At 36.5% G+C, this 21,037-nt stretch overlaps 1 protein-coding gene across 1 annotated transcript; it reads right to left on the bottom strand.

Annotated features, from left to right (window-relative positions):
* Positions 1 to 1,696: 1,696 nt before the first annotated feature.
* LOC148073508 (LHFPL tetraspan subfamily member 3 protein-like) lies at positions 1,697 to 20,730 on the bottom strand. Its single transcript, XM_087798026.1, has 3 exons — positions 19,911 to 20,730; positions 3,782 to 4,018; positions 1,697 to 2,456 (listed from the first exon to the last, which is right to left on the bottom strand). The coding sequence occupies exons 1-3, from the start codon at positions 20,335 to 20,337 to the stop codon at positions 2,449 to 2,451; spliced, it is 672 nt and encodes a 223-aa protein (XP_087654152.1). The 5' UTR covers positions 20,338 to 20,730; the 3' UTR covers positions 1,697 to 2,448.
* Between the last annotated feature and the right edge of the window lie 307 nt (positions 20,731 to 21,037).

Here is a 21,037-nt window from a genome sequence, read left to right on the forward strand (position 1 = left end):
AATCAAACAGTTTTTAACATCAAACATTTTTTATACTATAATCAAACAATTCTCAACTATAATCAAACAATTTTCAACTTTAATTAAACAATTTTCAACTATTATCAAACAAAGTGGTAAAGTCTGTGATGTGTTCTCTGTAAGTTTCTACTACTGAAACTGTTACTATGTCGGCACATAATAGAAAGACTGACAGCTGTAGATTTGTCTTCCTCATCCAAAGTTTTTACAGTAGCTTTAGCGACGGCTAATTCTACTGTAAAAACGATGTTAATATATGAACAAACCAGTCATGAATCATTTAACTTTTGACTCTGGAATTGAACTTTTACTTAACTTTATCTAAGTCTCCTCGAGCATGATGATATAGTCATGGATTTATAAACACATGTATTCATGGTGTGTTAATATGACTTGATGTCACGCAAATGTTGAATATATTAAAAAAATATTGATGTTATCATAATTTTTACACTCATCAAAAAATATGTATAATTCTCTCCCTTTAATTGTGATTTGACAAATTAATTATGGTGAATTAATTCTGTTTTTAAATTTTTTTTTTTTAAATATTAAACTATATTGATGTATTTATTTGTGCACATCTGTGTTATAATGAATTTTTATTATTTAATTATCATCATTGTTGTGTGATTTTTATTGTGATTTATTTTAATTCATATTATTATATTTCGTTTTTTCAAATATTGCTGCCAGCTGTTTTAATCGTATCTTCTTTTAATTTCTTTTAATTAATATAATTATTTATCTATTTTCAAATAATTTTTCGAGCCCTTTTTTTAATTATTAATTATTGTATTGTTTTCTTTTTCAAATAATGTTGCCTTCTGTTTTTATCTGTTTTTCATTTTTATTTAAATTAACATTATATTATTAAATATTACACATTATTATTTAAAAAATTATTTTCATTATTATTATTATTTACTTTTTCAAATAATGTTGCCGTTTATTTATTCATTTTATTTCATTTTTTATTTTCTTCTACTTTTAATAAGATTATTATTATTTTTTTCAAGCAGTTTTATGAGCTGTTTATTTTAATTATATTTCCTTTTCTTCTTGTTTTAATTTATATTGTTATTTATTCATTGTTATAATGCTGGCATCTTTTTTTAATCACATTTCATTAATTTGACTACTATTTATATCTTAAATTATTATTATTATATATATAATATATATTAAATTCTGCCAGAATTCTTCTATTGTTGTTGTTTTAAAATTACTTTGATTTATATTATTATTATTTTCTTATACAAATCATGTTGCCACCTATTTTTTAAAATCACATTTTATAAGCTGTATTAATATTTTACATTATTAATAATAATATATATAATTAAATACATGTATATAAATATATAAATATACATATAAATATATAAATATATATATATATAAATATATATATATACATGTATATATATATATATATATATATATATATATATATATATAAAATAAATATATATATATTTATATATATATATATATTTTGCCAGATTTCTTTCATTGTTCATTTTTAAAACAACTTTATTTTATACTATGAGTTTAACTCAATAAACAAAGAAATCTGACAAAACAGTGAAACCCTGAATAATAATAATAATATTAACAATAATAAACGTTTAATTTAAAATACACAAACGTCAGCAGAAAAGATGAGTCGTCGTCAACAGTGAAAACCTTTATTAAGTGTATATTTCTAAAGATATATTCTTCCTGTTACATGACTTCATCAATATTTACACATGTGGACGGACTGGAAACCCTCGACTCGTGGTCGTCTCTGGACAAACAAACATGGAGGCGTCCACACGCGTGACCCTGTGAGACCCCGAGAGAGAAGCCGTGGATGAAATAAACAAGATTCAAACACGTTTGTATTGGTTCTTCTAGCCTAACACACTCACGCCGGCATGCACACGCACACACACACGCACACACACACACACACACACACACAGACTAGTGTGCAAACGTAGCGAGCAGTTGAAACGAGGATAATAATATCTTCTGTACATCTCAATATAGTTCAGTAAATCAGGAGAAAAGTGCAAGTGAAGAGCAAAACTGTACATGGACTCGAATGAGCAGCTTTTTTTCTTTTTTTTTTCTCATAAATGAAACACACATTCAGACATTGTTACACACAGAGAAGTGTCAACGTAGCTTAATATCAGGGTAATAATCATGGTAATTACAGGTGAGTAGAATCCTCAGGTAGACTCTCAGTGTGACAGTCTCTGCCCCCCCCCCCCCGAGCCACGATGAAGGTTCACGATGGAGACGGTGGTGGAGATACTGTGATTGGACGACGTCAAGAGTTCTTGGCAGGAGGACGTTAAAGGCTGATTGTTGCTCCGTTCTTCACTTCACTGCCTTCGTTTGGATTCTCCAGGGATTCAACCGACGACCAGAGCTTTAGGAACCTGAGAAGTTAAGTCAGAGTTTTAAACAAAATATTGCACTTTTGACTTTCAAACCATTTTTAACTATAATAAAATAATATTTACTGTAACCAAACAATTTTCAACTATAATCAAACAATTATTTAACTATAATCAAACAATTGTTTAACTTTAATCAAACAATTTTTTAACTATAATCAAACAATTTTCAACTTTAATCAAACAATTTTCAACTATAATAAAACAATATTAACTGTAACCAAACAATTGTTTAACTATAATCAAACAATTGTTTAACTATAATCAAACAATTTTCAACTTTAATCAAACAATTTTCAACTATAATCAAACAATTATTTAACTATAATTAAACTATTTTCAACTATAATCAAACAATTTTGAACTATAATCAAACAATTTTGAACTATAATCAAACAATTATTAACTATAATCAAACAATTTTGAACTATAATCAAACAATTTTGAACTATAATCAAACAATTCTTAACTATAATCAAACAATTATTTAACTATAATCAAAAAATTATTTTACTATAATTAAACTATTTTCAACTATAATCAAACAATTTGTATCTGCTCAAACATGTTTTGTTGTAACTGATAAGACAAACAAAATATCTAGGGCTGTCATATATATATATATTATTCTAAACCTTCATATTTTTCTTCTCACACAGATGATCTTACAGACATTTATTCCTCTTTCTCTGGAAACAAACAAATAAACAAACAAACAGATAAAAAAGGATAAAAAGCTGCAGCAGCTCAAGGTCGAGCTATAAATAGAACTCATGGTTAGGCTGTGCTGCATATAAGCGCCGCTAGATGGCAGAACTGCGCACATATTCACGTGTCGTGCACTGACGCTGCAAAGCATGAATATTCATGACGTCAAGTTTAACCAGTCCATACACACAAAAAGTGTGTGTCGCCCACCTCTCGCCCTGGATAGCTGGGATATCCTTTTACCCCCTTAAGTCGCCAATAATCGAATTATATGCTAGTATATTAGTATTATTAGAACATTGAATTATTTAATTTAACATTTTAAATGTTTTTTTTAATGTTGTTATTAAAGTTTTTCAATCATTTCATATATTTTTGAAATTTAATTTTAATTCTATTTTCTAATTCCAAGTGTTAACAAATCATTTTTTAATTCCGAGGGTTAAAAAAAATAATTTTCTGAATAAAATATATATTTTTTATTCATATCTTATAATAAAAAAAATAAAAATAACGAATTACCTACAAATAAAAACAAGCAAAATGTGTTTTTTAAAACTATCAACAGTGACTCATCTTCTGGACCAGGTCCTCCTCACCCTTGCTCTCCGCCAGCAGCTCCTCGGACATCAGTCCGTCCTGCCGGTTCCCCAGGACGAAGGCCAGGAAGGACAGGATGAGGGCGTCCAGGATGCCCATGATGGCCAGGATGTAGGCCCAGCGCACGGAGCAGGCGCCCAGGCTGTACTTGTCCGTCTCCTCGCCGCACATCCGCCGCACCACGTCGCTGTCCCAGCCGTCCGGGTAGATCATGCAGCCGAGGACCAGGCAGACCCCTGGTGGACACACACGGGAGACGCCGGTTATTCAAAGGAAAAGACATTAAACACATTGGTTTAAGTGGACTTGAAGTCAAGACCACCTGAGCCGAGACCTCGACCCCAAGACTGGACGGTGTTGAGATTGAGACCGAGACAGTGCGAGTTAAGACCACGGGTTCTTGTGACCCGGACTAAGAAATGACCAAGTCTATAGACCACTGTGACCAAAAACATACAACGCTAAAGCAGAGACCGACACACTACAAAGACTGGACATTGTTGAGACCAAGATCCGAGAGGTCGAGATCGAGGTCGAGATCGAGATAAAAGTCAAGACAGAGACCAAGACCAAGACCAAGACCAAGACCAAGACCAAGACCAAGACCAAGACCAAGACCAAGACCAAGACCAAGACCAAGAACAAGATCAAGATCAAGACCAAGACCAAGACCAAGATTAAGACCGATCTCAGATCGAGACCGAGACAGGTAGCGATATTGAGATCAAGACCAAGATCAAGGCCGAGATCAAGACCATGATCAAGACCAAGATCAAGACCGAGATCAAGATCAAGAGTTCTTGTGAATGGGATAAAGACCATAAACCCCTGAATAATAGACCGACACGCAACAAAGACCTGTCAGTGTTAAGACCAAGAAAATAACAGGACCAGGATCAAGACCAAGATAGTTCAAGAGTCCTTGTGAATGGGACCAAGACCACATACTTAGACCAACACAAGACTATAAAACACAGGACAGCGACCATAGACCACTGTGAACCAGACCTTAGACAACTGTAGTCAGGAGTAAAACCTCTTAAGAACGAGACATGAATGAGACAATAGACCGACCACTGACCGAGGACACACTGAGACAACACAGTTAAAACATGGAAATCTTCTAAATGTTTGTAGATTATTCTGTCACTTTATACAGAATCTTACACCGAAGACAGGAAGTGATGTCAGAGGTGTGTAAACCAGGTCACGACGAAGAGAAGAAGAGCAAACCTCTGCCTCACTTCAAAGACATAACGGTATTTATAGACGGAGTCCTGCAGGCGTGTTCCTGCGCCAGCATGAATTTTACATCAAGGACTGGGGGGGTGAAGGGGGGGGGGTTATAATGCAGGTGTGTGTAGCAGTTGTGTGAAAACACAATAACTGCAGTAAAAGGTGTGTTGTGTAGTCGTTTCGTTGTGTAGCTTACTTAATTAAAGTAGACATTAAATTGAATAATAAACAATAATATTAACACAAACTAAATCTTTCTTCCTGTTTTCCATCTGATCATCTCATCGGAGGCGGATGTTAAGAAGGGGCGGAGCCTCCTCACGGATCCAGTCTAGTCTACGGCAACATGGCGAACCCATTTAGCCGGACCCCCCCCCCCCCTGCCCTTGTCTCGGTCCACTGACCCCGCGTCGCTCATCCTGGGAACACTGGGTTCATGGGAGCGGAAAAAAACCTGATGAAGTCCTCTTTGTGTGGGATTATGTAAGAGACAGTAGGTGGAGCAGATTATGAGTTTGAGCAGATGGTCCTGATGTAGAGAAGAAGGGACGCTGGCAAAATGAATGGAGGGAAGACACATCTCAAACATTTTCACAACATGAAAGACAAGGGAGAGAAAAATGTTCGAGCGGAATCCACAAATCGACGATAAAACCTGGATCGACCCGTGAAGATACATGCAGCTGCGGCGATGAGTTCACTGAGAGGGAGTGAGACAAGGATAGTATTGTCGAAGCATGAGTGTTTATTAGGTAAGAAAAGGGGTTTGAAAGTGATTTTCTTTTCACTTAAAACCACGACTCAAGTAGTTCTACCAAACACCCGATCAATCAGAAGAATTATAAAAGTCAAAGCTTTTAAGTTCTTTTTAAGTCTTTTTTCCCCATTTAATTATTCAAAAACTCTGAGAAATCTTAGAAAAAAAGAGAAAAATAATTGCCACTAAATGTACATTTTTTATCAAAATATTAAAAACGGTTGGATGTACATTGACATCAAAAATACGAGAAATACATCCAGCTACAGCGACGAGTTCACTGAGAGGGAGTGAGACGAAGCTAGTAGTGTCGGAGCATGAGTTAACAAGTGTTTATTGAGTTAGAAAGTTAGGTTTTATACGGTTGGTCTCACTCAAATACACCAGCTCAAACACCTGATCAGTTAGCAGAATTATAAAAGTCAAGGAGTGAAAGTTTTTTAGATGTTACGGAGGAATTCTTTCGTTTTTTTTGTACATTTTAATTGTGAAACACTCTTGAAAAAAGAGACACAATTTGCCCGGAAAGTACATTGTTTAACATAAATTTAAACAACTGTTAGACAGAAACATATACGGTGCCGGTAAAAATGTGCGAAATGCAACGAGCATCAGCGATGAGTTCACTGAGAGGGAGTGAGACGAAGCTAGTAGTGTCGGAGCACAGGCGACCAATTTTTGTCAAGTTAGACATTGAGTCATAAAGTGATTGTAGTTTTCAGATTGTTCAAAACCATGAGCAAACTAGTCCCACCACACCAGCTAAAACACCTGATCAATTAGAAAAATAAAGTATTTTAGTTCTTACAAGGTGTATTCTTGTCAGTTAAACAGTTAAAATCAGTGAAATACATGCAGGGGCAGCGATGAGTTCACTGAGAGGGAGTGGGACAAGGACAGTAGAAAGACATGATTCAAACCGAAAGGAAGATCAAACAAGCTTAGTTCCATTTGTGTCCATCAAGCTCTGGTGGAACCAGATTATATCGTGAACCACTTCGATGTTAAAAACGTTCAAACGAGGGAAAGCTTTTCGTGATATTCCTCTGCCAGATGGGTCTAGAGCTGCTTGACCTTTGCTCGACCCCATTTATAGGATCCTACTGTTTAAAAGTGTTTAATCTGATTATTTTTGCATCACAAAGAATAAAACAAGCTGAACATGATCCTCTCAGGAAACATAAAATCAACATTGACGAACAAATCAAAGTCAATACTTCTAAATATTGAGTAAGAAAATCAGGAATACCACTTTTAAAAACCTATGAATTCTCTGTAAAAATGACCTGATAAACTCTTCAAACAACTTCCTGACTTTCCCTGTTGTTACCCTTATTTATTTCAGTTTCCAAGCAGATTAGAGTCGCCACTCTGAGGATTTGGCTTTTCTTTTTAGCATTTATTTCTGCACAAATCCCATCAGTCGTGGAAGAATCCAAATGATTTGTTGTTGTTATCTTTGTTTCACTTGTTGTTGTTCTTGTTGTGTCGAGCATTTGTCGGCTTAGAGGCGTTAAAATAGCTTCTCAAAGCCTAGAGTCTGAACTTATGACCCAATGGTTACGATTCGGTACATTCTGTTCTTTAAACTGTTACCATGGCAACGCATTTACTGAACCCACAGGACTGAGATACAGTATCCACATTGTTTAAGTGTCACAACTCTAACGACAGCTTCATAGTCTTCTAGACTCGAGCTTCATGAAACAGTGTCATCGTTCTCTAGGCTCAGCAGGTGGCGCTCTTGGCTCATAACTATATTTTCATTAAAATGGTTGCACAAAATAAAATGTTTTACATTAACAGAGTGCCGAAAATAAGGATGATGCTTCGTGAAGCTTCATAGGCTTCTACTGAAGAGTGATTTAAGAAACCGTTTAAGGTTTGAGGTGTTAATAAGACCCTTTTACTTGGTGAAAAATAAGTAAATAAGTAAGTAAGTAAGTAATGGTTATTTGTAAAGCGCCTTTCTAGACCAGGGTCACAAAGTGCTTTTACAATTACGAACAATCTTAAGATGTTTCTTGAAGGAGTCAGTAGATCATCAAACACAGAGGAAGATCGTTCCAAAGCTTGGGAGCAACAGCCTGTAAGGATTTCTCTCCTCTGGTCCTGAAGTGTGTTCAGGAACCATCAGTAGATTCTGATCCACAGACCTCAGAGCCCGAGCTGGGGTGCAAGTCTGGATCAGATCACTGATGGAAAGTCTGACCATGAATAGATCTGAAAGTAAGAACCAGAATTTTAAAATGGATCCTGAAAGAAACTGGCAGCCAGTGAAGAGTTTTAAGGATCGGAGAAATGTGAGTTCTTCTACTAGAGCGGCTCAGAATTCTCGCTGCAGAGTTTTGTATTAACTGCAGGTGAGACAACTCCTTCTTGTTTAATCATGAAAATAAACTGTTACAATAGTCCAAAGAAGAAGACACAAACACATGGATTATAAGCTCCGGATCGTGTTGTGACATCATTTTACTAAGTTTAGAGATTTTTCTCAGTCGAAGGAAACAGTTTAAGTTAAGATAAGATATTCCTTTATTCGTCCAACAGGGAGTTCAAGGTAGTAGTACTAGTCACAAATTCTCTGATCTCTGTTCACTACGTTTTCTGAACCTTCAACGAAGAAATGTTGACCGTAATATTATTATTAAAATGATTTAAAACTTCTTGATCATGACCAACATCACTTCAGTTGCTGCCAACAAAGGTGGTCCAAACATTCATTTCATTGATGTATTTTCAGGTTAAAAATCTTTTTGTTCGTTTTAGTTTCTGTTTAGAAGTCTAAAGTATAAATTATAAATGTTATTAAAACTAGAGATTACACCTTGAGAAATGTTTTTTTTTCCTTTTTTGTTCTCTGAAATGTATCCTTTTTCTCTTCAATTTTCTAGTTTTTGAGTCTAGGTTTCGTACGACAGTGTGTGTCGCTGGAACACATCTGATCAATCAAGACTCACGAGGATAATGTCGGAGTTATCTGTGAATATGCTTCAGTTCATGCATCGTGATCATCTTTTTAAGAGCCTACTTTAGTGGTTTTGTTTGTCTTGCCCCAGTTTAGTGACTCGTCCTGGAGTCTTGGACACAAATGTGTATTTTCCTGTGATTATTTGTAAATGAAGAATCTCAGAACAATGTGACAGAAAAGTGTCAAATAAAGAAATCAATTCAACGAACAAAAGCTTACTATATAACTTAGCAGGGGGTTAATATAAATACGTTTTATATTGTCCTCTCTAAAAGTCTATCTATCTATCTATCTATCTATTCACAGTTGGAATGACGTCAAGTCTTCACAGAACCAGATGTTGATGTTGCGCAACATTTCTTTTACCAGGACAGTGAGTCAGGGAGTAATGACTCGGTTCATGCTCCGATGACTCACAATAAAGACGAGTCATCCACGGAAGATCTCAACAGAGTGGCTGCAGGGAAATGTGACGGAAGTCGTTTGTGAAGCCAAGAATGTTGAGTTTTCCTCAACATACGTGCATCAGAGGAAAGTAACACCTTTAAGTGTTTGGAAGTTAAAATCAGACATTTCTGTGTCAAATATTTATTAAAAAACATCTTATTAAGGCAGGTTTTTGACAATTACTCACTTTAAAGTTCCCTCATGTCAAAACTAAAGAAGAAAAATAGAAAATAAAGATTTTTCTTTAAGTAAATAAGACAAAACTCACTTAAGATACACAAGATAAAAATATTTTTTTTGTCTTATACATTAATGTATTGATCTGAAATATTAAACCATATTTCATTGCTATAAACCATATAGCTTCATTTTTCAAATTACACAAAAAGAACACATTCAAAATTAGGAAAAAAGTAAAACAAAGAAATGTTTTAAGAGTTGAGCTAGTAATGAATAATAAAAAACACGTATAAAATCCATCGCTGTCTGACGGAAACATTTCTTCGTGATCAACAACAACAGGTGTTTTATTCATCAACATTGAATACAAAACAGTTGAATGAACAGATTTTCTTCACACAACTGATAAATGGTTTCATTATCATTTAAAGTCTCACTTCCTTCTGCATCGACGCACAACATCTACGATCTCACGACCAAACAACAGTTCAGTTACGTAAGTGAGTTCACATGACGCGGCTCGCTCGAGCACATTTGCTCTGAAGCTCATCTCAGCACATCATGTTTGGATGTCAGAGCAGGACAAACATTCTAAAAAAAGAAGAAGAAAAAAAAAATCAACCTGAAGCTTGTTTTGTCTGTGTTTGCATGTCTTTAATCCAAACATTTCTGATTTTCTGTTGTCTTCAGTGAATCCACAATAAACATGATAAACTCGCGGTTTAATTTATTATAGTTTTAATAACATAATACATTATTTTGTAGCCTTTATTTTATAATGGTTTATTCAAACATTATCCAAATAAATCACAAAAATCAATAAGTAATCATATCTTAGGAAATTTGTGGGGAAAAAGGTCTGTATGTGACAATAAAATAAAAAAACAAATATCTTATCAAATAGATATAATTATATTTATATATAAATAAATAAATATAGATCAATAAACACGAGGGATATTACATATAAAAACGATCAGAATGTAAATAAATTCATTTATTTTCTAGGACTTTATCCCTTATGGGGGTCGCGGGGGGGCTGGAGTCCATCCCAGTTTCTCCGGATAAGAGGCGGTGGACACCCTGGGCAGGACTTCAGTCACAGGACACACAAAGACCCATTCACACACACACTCATACCTACAGACAATTCCCCCAAGTTATTAATCAACCTCTGTATGTTTTTGGACAGTGGGAGGAAACCGGAGTGCCCGGAGTAAACCCACGCAACACGGGGAGAACATACAAACTCCACAAAGAAAGGTCACAAGTTTACTCCCTCCTCACCTGGAAGCGAACCTGCAACCTTCTCGCTGTGGTCGTGCTGAATGATTAAAAAAAAAAAAATTGATAAAAAAGTAAAGAACACATGTTAAAACACCATTAAATTGCAATTTCCTTCACTATAAACACACACATAATGATGAATAATGTTTATAGAAATTTAATAATGAATTTTCAAATGATTTGAAGGCCAGAAAAATAGTGGCAAAGCCCGACTCGGAGCTAAACCAGGAGGGAAGAAAAAAATAAATAAAGCGTTTCATCTTGTGATGTGAAAAGAAGCCGTCGCCCCAGATTCCACGCCTTCCTCTAAATCAGATCTTGCTGCAGGACGCGTTGATATTTTGCTGCAAAATGCAAATCACTCCTGATTTCATGTGGCTCTCTCTCTTCAGATGTTCACGTTTACGTAAGCGAACCCCACGTGACCCCTGAGCGAGGCTGCGTCGTGTCTTAATTCTAATGAAATCACAGCGTCTTCTTCGCGCTTAATGAAGTCTGGGAAGGATCGACTCGCCGGGCTGGATAATTACGACTTGAGCTGCGAGCGAGTGAAGGACGTCTGCGATAATTGAATACGAAAAGTTAAGAAGTAAGAAATTTCTTATAGATTCTCATAAAAGTTCTTCTACAAACGGATTTTTCTTGTGCAAATGATCTGATAAAGGCTTTGAAATTAACTTCATATTGTTTCCTTAATAAGAGGAAAGACAAGAATACATTTTACTCTTACTGTGATAAATATTTCAACATTTTACATGTGAAAATGTAACAATATAATTAAAATAAACATAATTCGAATAACCGATGACCATTGATTAAAGCCTGAATACTTAAGATTGAAAATATTGTTTCTGGCACCCTCTACTGTCAGACCAATGAAGCTGAAATGCAAAAAACTGCTGCTTTAATAACTATAATAATACATAACAATAGCAATAATAATACATCTGGCAGTGCAGAAAAAGTACTATGGGATAGAAATAACAAAATGGTACATTTGTAAAAAGTGTTGCCTTTTCTAGGCAGATTTTTGTTGTTTTTGTTCTTGAGAAAAGAAAAAAAGGTCTAACGATCAACATGTATTAAGAGACAATGTTTGCATGTTAATTGAAAGTAAATATGTAATTATTTTATTCTAAACACACTTCATTAAAATATAAAACATCAACAAACTATGATTAAAAAATAAATTATGACTTAAAGTCCCCCCCTTCAAAGTAAAATGATGCATTGCTGTTGAATATCATTACAGTATCGTGTATCGCTGTATCTCATGAAAGTACATCAGCTTCAAAAGCTTCTGGCCTACACTGTATCCTCTTGTCCTCAGTCATCGCGGGATCTCACAGGGGGTGAATGAATTTGCACATTAATTGTAAATCAAAAATTATTTATTTCGTTTTATACACACTTTATCGCAATAGAAACAATAAAAGGATTATGATATAATACAACAGCACTGTATCATGTACTTCTGGCTTTCAAATAACATTTTATAAATATCAATATAGAAAATAAGATTTGCCAAAAGTACAAAATGAATCGATACAGTGCTGTTGAATATCGAAAAAGTATCGTGAAAAAAGGATTGCGATGTTTCGCTGTATCTCATGAAAAGTACATCAGCCTTAAAAGCAGCTGTAAAAACTGTATCCTCTTGTCCTCAGTCATTGACAGGATCTTACAGGGGGTGAATGAATTTGCATCTTAATCGTAAATGCCAAAAATAAAATATTAATCGATACAGTGCTGTTGAATATCGAAACAGTATCTTGAAAGCAAACGTCACGATATATCACAGATCGATATTTTCCAACAACAATAGTATATAATGTATTAATATTATTGAGAAATTCTTAATTGTTATATTGTTTTTAATACTGTGTTTAATCCAACATTTGATTTAATATTTCTCTTCACTGTAACCGGTCAAGTTTCCCCAGTGTCGGATGAGTACAGGAATACATAAGAAGTCTTTAGTACGTTTAAGTTTGATCTCAGATGAACTGATTCAATGTAACCAGACTGTGTTGCTCTTGTTTTCTTCCCTCACAAATGAAACCTCGGTCTGCAGCATCTCTGTGGAGTCTAATGGGTAGAAAACATCTGCACGAGCACGAGTGAACATTAGGGTTTGTTCAATGTCGACATGAAAGGAGCGGAGATGGACTCGTCGCACAGATGGAGCTGCAGCAGAGTCGTGGATGTGGAAGGAGGAGGAGAAACAAACGAGTGCAGGAAGAGGGAGCCGGGATGGGGTGGAGGGTTTTTTACGTAACACATCCAGATGTGGGATGTTCTGCACCTCCACACGTCGAGGACGACGAGGAGCAAAGGAAGCTTCTGGATTCTCTGCAGGAAACAAAACTCACCAAATGATGCAAATCATGACTCAATTGAAATAATAAAAAAACTGATTATTCATATTATTATTTTCCCCTAAGATTACTTTCCTTCTTTTAAACTGAAAGTATGAATAGTTTGGTTTTTGCCAGAATATTTGATTAAACTTTAAAGCAATTATTTATACATTTAGGATTTTTTTAAATATATTTTTATACAACGTCACTCATGGTTATATTGATTTAATCAAATTATTATTATTGTTTATCATAATGTACTTGTCTTATATTCTGCTAGCATCTTTTTCCACATGTTTTTGGTTCAAATGTCATTTATATTTTCTTGATTAATGGTTTTTATGTACCTTTACTTTGAGTTTGGACCATTTTTATTAATGAAATTTAAAGTTTTTAAACATAATAGCTATATAAATATTAAATGTGTCCCTTTCTTTGGCCACAATCATCAAAATTAGAGCTCAAATGGCCAAAAAAAAAAAAATTTTTCAAATGAAAAAAGCGTCTTTTTTGAGAACAGAGCTGGCCTGTGCTACACTGCCTTCATTCTTTTCTTTCGATACATCAAGTATGGTTAACTGTCATGCTTTAACAAACTCTTAACTTCAAGTAATATCAAAGTCAAGACAAACTGATGAAACATCTTCATGTCACTGTTGGGATGAAGCTCGAGGCTGAACTGAAAACTGCTCCTCCAGTTGAACTCCATGTGATTCCTGCAGACCTCAGATTTAGAAAAGCTAATCCTCGTCGCTGCCGCTTAATACTCATTACGTGATTGAACTGAAGGTCACAGCTGGATCATATCATCGGGACGTTCAGTATTAAGATGTTTGGGATTTTGAGGTATTTTGGTAACTTCTGGAGGATTAAAAAGCGAGTGTCGATAACAGACCTTGTTATGTCAGATCTTCCCAGAACATCTGATACTGTTGGAGAACAATACTGAGAAGTCCAGCAGACGAGGCAAACATATAAAGCAGCTTTAGAGAGAAGCTGTGGGTTCAATCTAAAGATAAGATGAACGAAGCCTCACAGAGTTAAAGGCTTCGACTTCCTCATTAAACGGTCCAGACTCACAACTTTGACTCTTTCATCTCTTCAGGCTCAGAGTTTTCCTCATTAGTTCTTATTATTGCAGCTCACATTAAAGCTGATTGTGTTGCAATTAAGATGATTTTAAAGATATTTTGTTTAAAACCTTCATATCTCAGTTTTCAACAGTGGTTGTTCCGGACCTGAGAGAGGTTGGGATTGACGGTGAATTGGTAAAGTCTGGTTTTAAAAGAATAGTTTGGTGAGGTATGTTTACACCCCTGGAAGTATCTACCAACCTGTAACTAAGGAGGTCAATTTTTCCATTAAAAGCATCCAACCATCCATCTATACCACATCAATGGCCAATCCATCCATGCATACATCCATCCATCCAAACCCCAACCATCCATCCACCCACCCATCCATGCATCCATCCATCCATCTATCCATCAACCCATTCATCAATCCATTAAAAGCATCCAACCAACCATCTATACCACATCAATGACCAATCCATCCATGCATCCAACCATTCATCCATCCATCAATGCATACATCCATCCATCCAAACCCCAACCATCCATCCATCCACCCATCCATCCATGCATCCACCCATCCATGCATCCATCCATCCATCCATCCATGCATCCATCCAGACCCCAATCATCCATCCACCCACCCACCCATCCATCTATCCACCCATCCATGCATCCATGCATCCATGCATCCATGCATCCATGCATCCATGCATCCATGCATCCATGCATCCATGCATCCATGCATCCATGCATCCATGCATCCATCAATCCATCCACACCCCATCCATCCATGCATCCATGCATCTATACCACATCTATCAATGCATCCAATCCATCCATCAATGCATCAAATCCATCTATCTTAACCCCAACCATCCATCCACCCACTCATCCATTCATCTCTTACTGCAGGCCAAGAATAACCTTCCAGCTTCCAGCTACCCATTCACCCATCAATATATACCCCATCCATCTACCCATTCACCCGCTCATCACTCCATCAATGCTTCTCTGGGATAAAAACGGTGGTGTTCTGAGGCCAAACTGGATAACTGTAACAAAATATAGTCTCTCCAAAGTCTCTTGGATCTGCCCAAGATCCCTTCCCTTTATGGTTTGACCCAGAAAAACCACAGAAAGGATCCTTAAAAGGGCCCTAGGTAACCTCAATTGGCCTCACTGTGAATGAGAAGTGGCTACACATCTCCTCATCTAATATATAAGAGAGAACTGGACAACAATTACTTGTATCAGCGATCTTTCAAACCGACGAAGAAGTGTTTGGATGTTTGAGATTATGCTAGTAGCAACACTGCTAACTCTCGCTCTAATGGACCTGTGGTGTATCTTCTTTGAAGCAATAATTAATTTTTCTAAAAATGTTTGTGTGGTAAAAACTGTGGGGTTGGTTTGAACCAAATGTAATAATAAATATCTACAACACAGCTAACAACAAACAAAGATGCTTCTTTCAGTTTGGTTGTTCACGTCTGTAGGTCTCTTAGTTAGTGATGGACTGATGAAGATTCAATAGTAAGACAATTTTTACAGTCAGTTTAATGTTTAACCTTCATGGAACCTTCAACATTGAGCAACTTTAAATAGTGTGACCATACATACGGTTTTTGGGGGCTTTCTAGTTCAACTTTGTGAGTATTTTTCAGTATCTACAACAACACTTGTTATGTGTCTTTTTGGGGTTCAGAAAATGCATTTAACTAAGTCAGAAGTGCATAAAAAAACTGGACATGACCCCAAAAACCATTCAGAATTCCGCTCCTTTCGGGGTATGGTCACCCTACTTCAAAAAAAGAAAATGGGGGTACACTCTATTAAGGTCACCAGTCCACTAGATATATTTAAAACCATTTATTGTATATTTAATCAAACCAAAACTCACCAAACAGAGAGAAATATGTTTCATATGTTTGGTATTTTCTTTGAGAAATCACCAGAAAGGAATTGAATCCCCAGAATAAATAATACCTTAATAAGTCAAAGAGAAATTCTGAATAACAGAACCAAAGAAAAAAAAAAAAATCTGATCCTACACAAGCACAGAACAGTCCGGCGGGTGTGTTTGGAACAAGGGCCGCCCTCGGTCTGATTATTTCTTCTGCTGACATCACAGATCTCCTGTTCATTCAGACGTATGACTCACTCCTCGTGATTTTAAGGTAGAAACAAGAAAAAAAAAAAAAAAAAGGCTGACTCAGCGTTTAGCGGGAGTTTTCGTCATTTCTCTTGACCTCAGAGTCCGGGTGAAGTTGGTACCCTGAGGAAGCTGCAGTGACGCGTGGGAGTGAACGACACGTCGCGTACGCACTGCAGCAGCTGGAGGCGAGTGAGGGAGGAACGTTGAGGAAAAGAAAGATCAGTCAAAAGAATGTGGTGGTGCTCGGGCGGAGAAACCTTGAAACGCAGCCTCTCAGGGGGAAGACGTGCATCAGGACACAGGTGCATCTTGGGTATTAGATGGAGCACTCTTGCTGAGAGCGCTACACTGAAACCTATTCTCATCAATCATTTAATATTTTTATCCAAAGAAAAAAAAAAGAAGCATTTCAGGCGACTTGGAAGTGGCTTCGATGTATCTCCGGAGAGTATTTTTGTGATACCCATTCATGATGTCACCCTGGAGAAGCTGCCATATTGAACGTCCACAAAATCACATTAAAGATGTTTTACTGAACCCGGGGCGTGCTGCTAACGTTACGACCTTCATAAAAGACGATGGAGAACAAGATTACTAATCTAATGTTCAGCGATAAAATATATGTTCACTTGAAACATTAGGAGTGTAATCGTGGAAGTATTTACTTCACTTCGAGCAACAGTCCCGACAGTACACCTGTTCCTTCGCAATGCTTTTGAATTGATAACAGATGATAGCGTGGCTATTAATTGACGATAATATATATATAAATTGACTGTGTGAGAGGAGATATATCGTTTTACTGTCTTTGTATTTTTTCAAGAAAGCAGAAGAACCGGAGATTAAAAAAATGTTTTGTTTGCCGTACGAGTATACAAGGCATGTCGACAACAGAAGTGAGAGTGTTACACACACACCGAGGGTGTTTCTCAAATTGCACACTTCTGCACTTACACTCTGAAGTGCACCATTTAAGACAGAGCATGACAGTTGGTAATTCTGTTATTAGCTTTGGCTAGCATGCTACTGTACTCATATTAGCATGTTGCACAATGATGTTGTGTTATTGGCCCTAAGCTGAGCTAGCAGCCCTTTAGCTCACTACGCTAACGAAACAAACATATTATTTTCTGTTAAAGATGCAATTACAGAATATGTATTGTACTACTTGAAAGTTAAAAAGATAAATACCCTTTATCTGGGTGATTTGTTTGCACTACGTGAAAATGTTATTAATTTTCGGATTATTTAATGAGTTAATGCTACTGTTAATCATGTTAACATTTTCTCTTTTTTTTCATGGTTCCAAGCTCATCACTACCAATACCTAACCTAACCATTTAATTCCTTTGATGTCAGCTTTTACTTTTAGTGTTTCAAAGATCATCTCTGTTTTCCACCTTAAACACTGACATAATGATAGGTCACCATATCATCATGCTCTAGTAGAAGAACTCATATTTCTCCGATCCTTAAAACTCTTCACTGGCTGCCAGTTTCTTTCAGGATCAATTTTAAAATTCTGGTTCTTACTTTCAGATCTATTCATGTTCAGACCTTCCATCAGTGATCTGATCCAGACTTACACCCCAGCTCGGGCTCTGAGGTCGGTGGATCAGAATCTTGATCTTTTAAAGTATATATTTTAACTGTGTATTGTTTTTGATTGTTAAAGCGCTTTGTGACCCTGGTCTATAAAGGAGCTTTAGAAATAACCATTAATTACTTACTTACTTACTTACTTACTTCTGGCTAATATCTAACCAGTCTCGAAATATCTTCCTGGTAACGATATTTCAATGATAATATCATATTTAATCAGAACAGAAAGTAACTAAAGCGTAATTTCCTTTATAAAAGATAATAAAACATCAAAGACAAACGTGATTATTCTGCTATCCTGTCAAAACTTGAGCGAAGCGTTTCCAGACTTCCTGACACTGCTGTCTACTGGATGATAACTAGCTTGAAGGTGATAAAACAAACTCAAAAATAAAGCTCAACAGCGAGGCTCGGTCATTAAAATCTCTCCATACTCGTTCGCTCTCTTTCCCTCTTTCATCTTCGCGCCGCACAAGCGTCGAGCCCGGCGGCCTCTCATTAGTTTGGCTCGCTGCAAATGATTCGGGCCAACACAACACAAAGAGAAACAAAGTCGCCATTAGGGAGAGAAGCTTCAAACACCGGGTGCTCATTGTTACACACTGGGTTGAAGATGCAGACATTTATTTTTTTTCAGGTTGAAATAGTGTTTGTTTAGTGTTAGACACACACGACCTGCACTTTTTTTCCCATCCTCAAGTACATATTTAATTATTTATTTGTTTACCAGGTGTTGACGGAGGCTGATGCTGCCATCAACTAGCAAGAACATCGTCCAGTTACTTCTTCATTTTACAATATAGTTTTTAAAAAAGCTTTTCTTTTTGACAGGTTCTAAAAAACAATCATGGACCCTCCCTTACTTTGTAAGCATAGAGCGCCATCTACTGAGCTTGGAAAATAATGACACTGCTTCATGAAGCTTCATCAACTCATCAAAAGCAAACTGTCTCTATTAAACTAACCAAAAAAAGCAGGTGAATAATTACAAACTATGTGAGAACTTAAGCCACATGCAATCTATAATGTCACTTAAAGAAACAGTGCCTTTGTAATAGCTATAGTCTTATTTGGTTCTGTAGTATCCCTTGTGTTGTCTCTGGGTCAAAGGTCAACGATCTCCACCACTGCATATGTATTTATGGATGCCAGGGAGGTCGTTCTGACCCAGGGACAACACAAGGAATACCACAAACACATTTGTTTTCTGGCCGTCGGTTCACCTTTACCCTGAGATAACACAAGGGTTAAAGTGCAAGATGGATATAAATATTATTACTTTTTAGAAAACTTCGGTATTTATTGATTAAATATATAGTCAGGGGAAAATTCTCAATTTCTTTGGTAAAAATGAATAAAATGTCAAAGATTTATATTCACAATAACGTTCACAAAATTTCTAATAGCAGTTCTTTTAAATCAGAGTTCATCAAACTAGTTCCTATATTTACAATGTTATTTATTATATTCGTTCAATCAAAACAAACACACTTAATAGTTTGTGTGTGTATTTTAATTGTTATGGATTTATAGATATTCATAGGTATCAGAATCAGAAACTTTTACTGTAAACACAACGTGTACTTTGTGTTGTTGTGTCAGTAAAGAAATAAAAACAATGAAATAATATAACACACTATATTTATAATAGAAAATAGAACCAAGCCCCGAGGTAGCCATTGTGCGGCGCCAAATGCATACATTACAATCTCATGAGTAATAAAACATTCATTAAAACAAGATAAGATAAGATATTCCTTTAAAAAGCAGGAATTTTACAGAAATAGCAAAATATTAAACGTGTATATATTAATTTGATTAAACGTACATTGCACGTGTTTAAGAAAAAATAAATAAAAATAAAAATAAAAATACAAACAAAATAGAATAAAATAAAATAAAATAAAATAAAATAAAATAAAATAAAATAAAATAAAATAAAATAAAATAAAATAAAATAAAATAAAATAAAATAAAATAAAATAAAATATTGAAATGTGGTGAATCTCAACAGCATTGAGAAATGAATCTTCCATGATATTTGGGTTCTGACTCACCTGAGGCTGCCTGCATCCAGCCGCAGATCTTGTAGACGGTGGAGGTGCTGAGCAGGAAGAAGAGGCTGAAGCATCCGATGCAACTCACCACCAGCATCATGGACATGCCGATGAAGAACGAGGCGGCCTTGAACGCACCGGACGGGATTTCGGCGAACTCGGTGAAGCTGCCCTCGCACACCAGCTCCCTGGCGATCCCGTCCCCGACGCAGTAGTGGAACAGGCCGAAGTAGCCCGCCTGCGGAGTGTCCACGCCATCCCCGATCCAGTAGGGCTGCGAGAAGATGGTGACGTTGACGATCCCGAACAGGATGGTGAAGATGGCCCACAGGAGCCCGATGACGCGGGAGTTCCGGACGTAGTTGGTCTGGTACAGTTTGGCGGCTTCGACGGACGGCAGCATGGATGCGGCAGATCCTGGTATCATCCTATGCAGACGGACGGTCAGGGAGAGCGCGCGCGAGCGGCCGGGACCACGAGCAGATGCGGAGAATTAAGATCTGTCAATCACGCCATGACCCCCCGCTGGGGAGCTTCAGGTGATGGAGCCCGGGGGTGTGCAGGTGACAGCAGGCGAGGGGAGACTCTCTCTCTCTCACTGTCGCTCCGTGATGGAGTCCAGCATCCTCGATGTCCTTGGACCCGGTCGTCAGACGAAGCCGCGTGAGGCGTTCACGGAACACCGTGTGTCGCGACCAAAAAGCATAACCACCACCACACAGGTGTGTGTTGGAGTTTGAGTTGTTTTTTGTTTAAAGATGACGCCCCGAGGAAGAAGCAGATACAGAAATGTCAGCTGGAAATATCTGAGGTTTATGCAAGTGATGCTGGAGTCAGAGGGGGAGGAGCCTAACGACGCAGAGGTGCGTCAGTCTGCACACGAGCGCACACGTGAACTCGTTTACAAATACATGTATATGGAAATAATATATGGGTACTTTTACACTGCAACTATACTATACTATATATCTATATAAATCTATATATATATGATGCTCTTCTCGTTATATATATAATAACAATAACAAGAAACACAGATAAAAAGGTTTTCTTTTATATATATAGATATATATCTATATATATATATATATATGATGCTCTTCTTGTTATATATATATAATAACAAT

This window comes from Callionymus lyra, chromosome 8 (genome assembly GCF_982586985.1).
Source record: "Callionymus lyra chromosome 8, fCalLyr1.hap1.1, whole genome shotgun sequence".
Lineage (NCBI taxonomy): Eukaryota > Metazoa > Chordata > Actinopteri > Syngnathiformes > Callionymidae > Callionymus > Callionymus lyra.

Bases quoted from the DNA above. Each gene is read 5' to 3' on its own strand.
- LOC148073508 (XM_087798026.1), bottom strand. From the start codon at position 20,337: ATGATACCAGGATCTGCCGCATCCATGCTGCCGTCCGTCGAAGCCGCC. The intron at 4,019-19,910 runs GTGAGTCAGAAC...TGTGTCCACCAG, and splicing joins CTGGATGCAGGCAGCCTCAG to GGGTCTGCCTGGTCCTCGGC.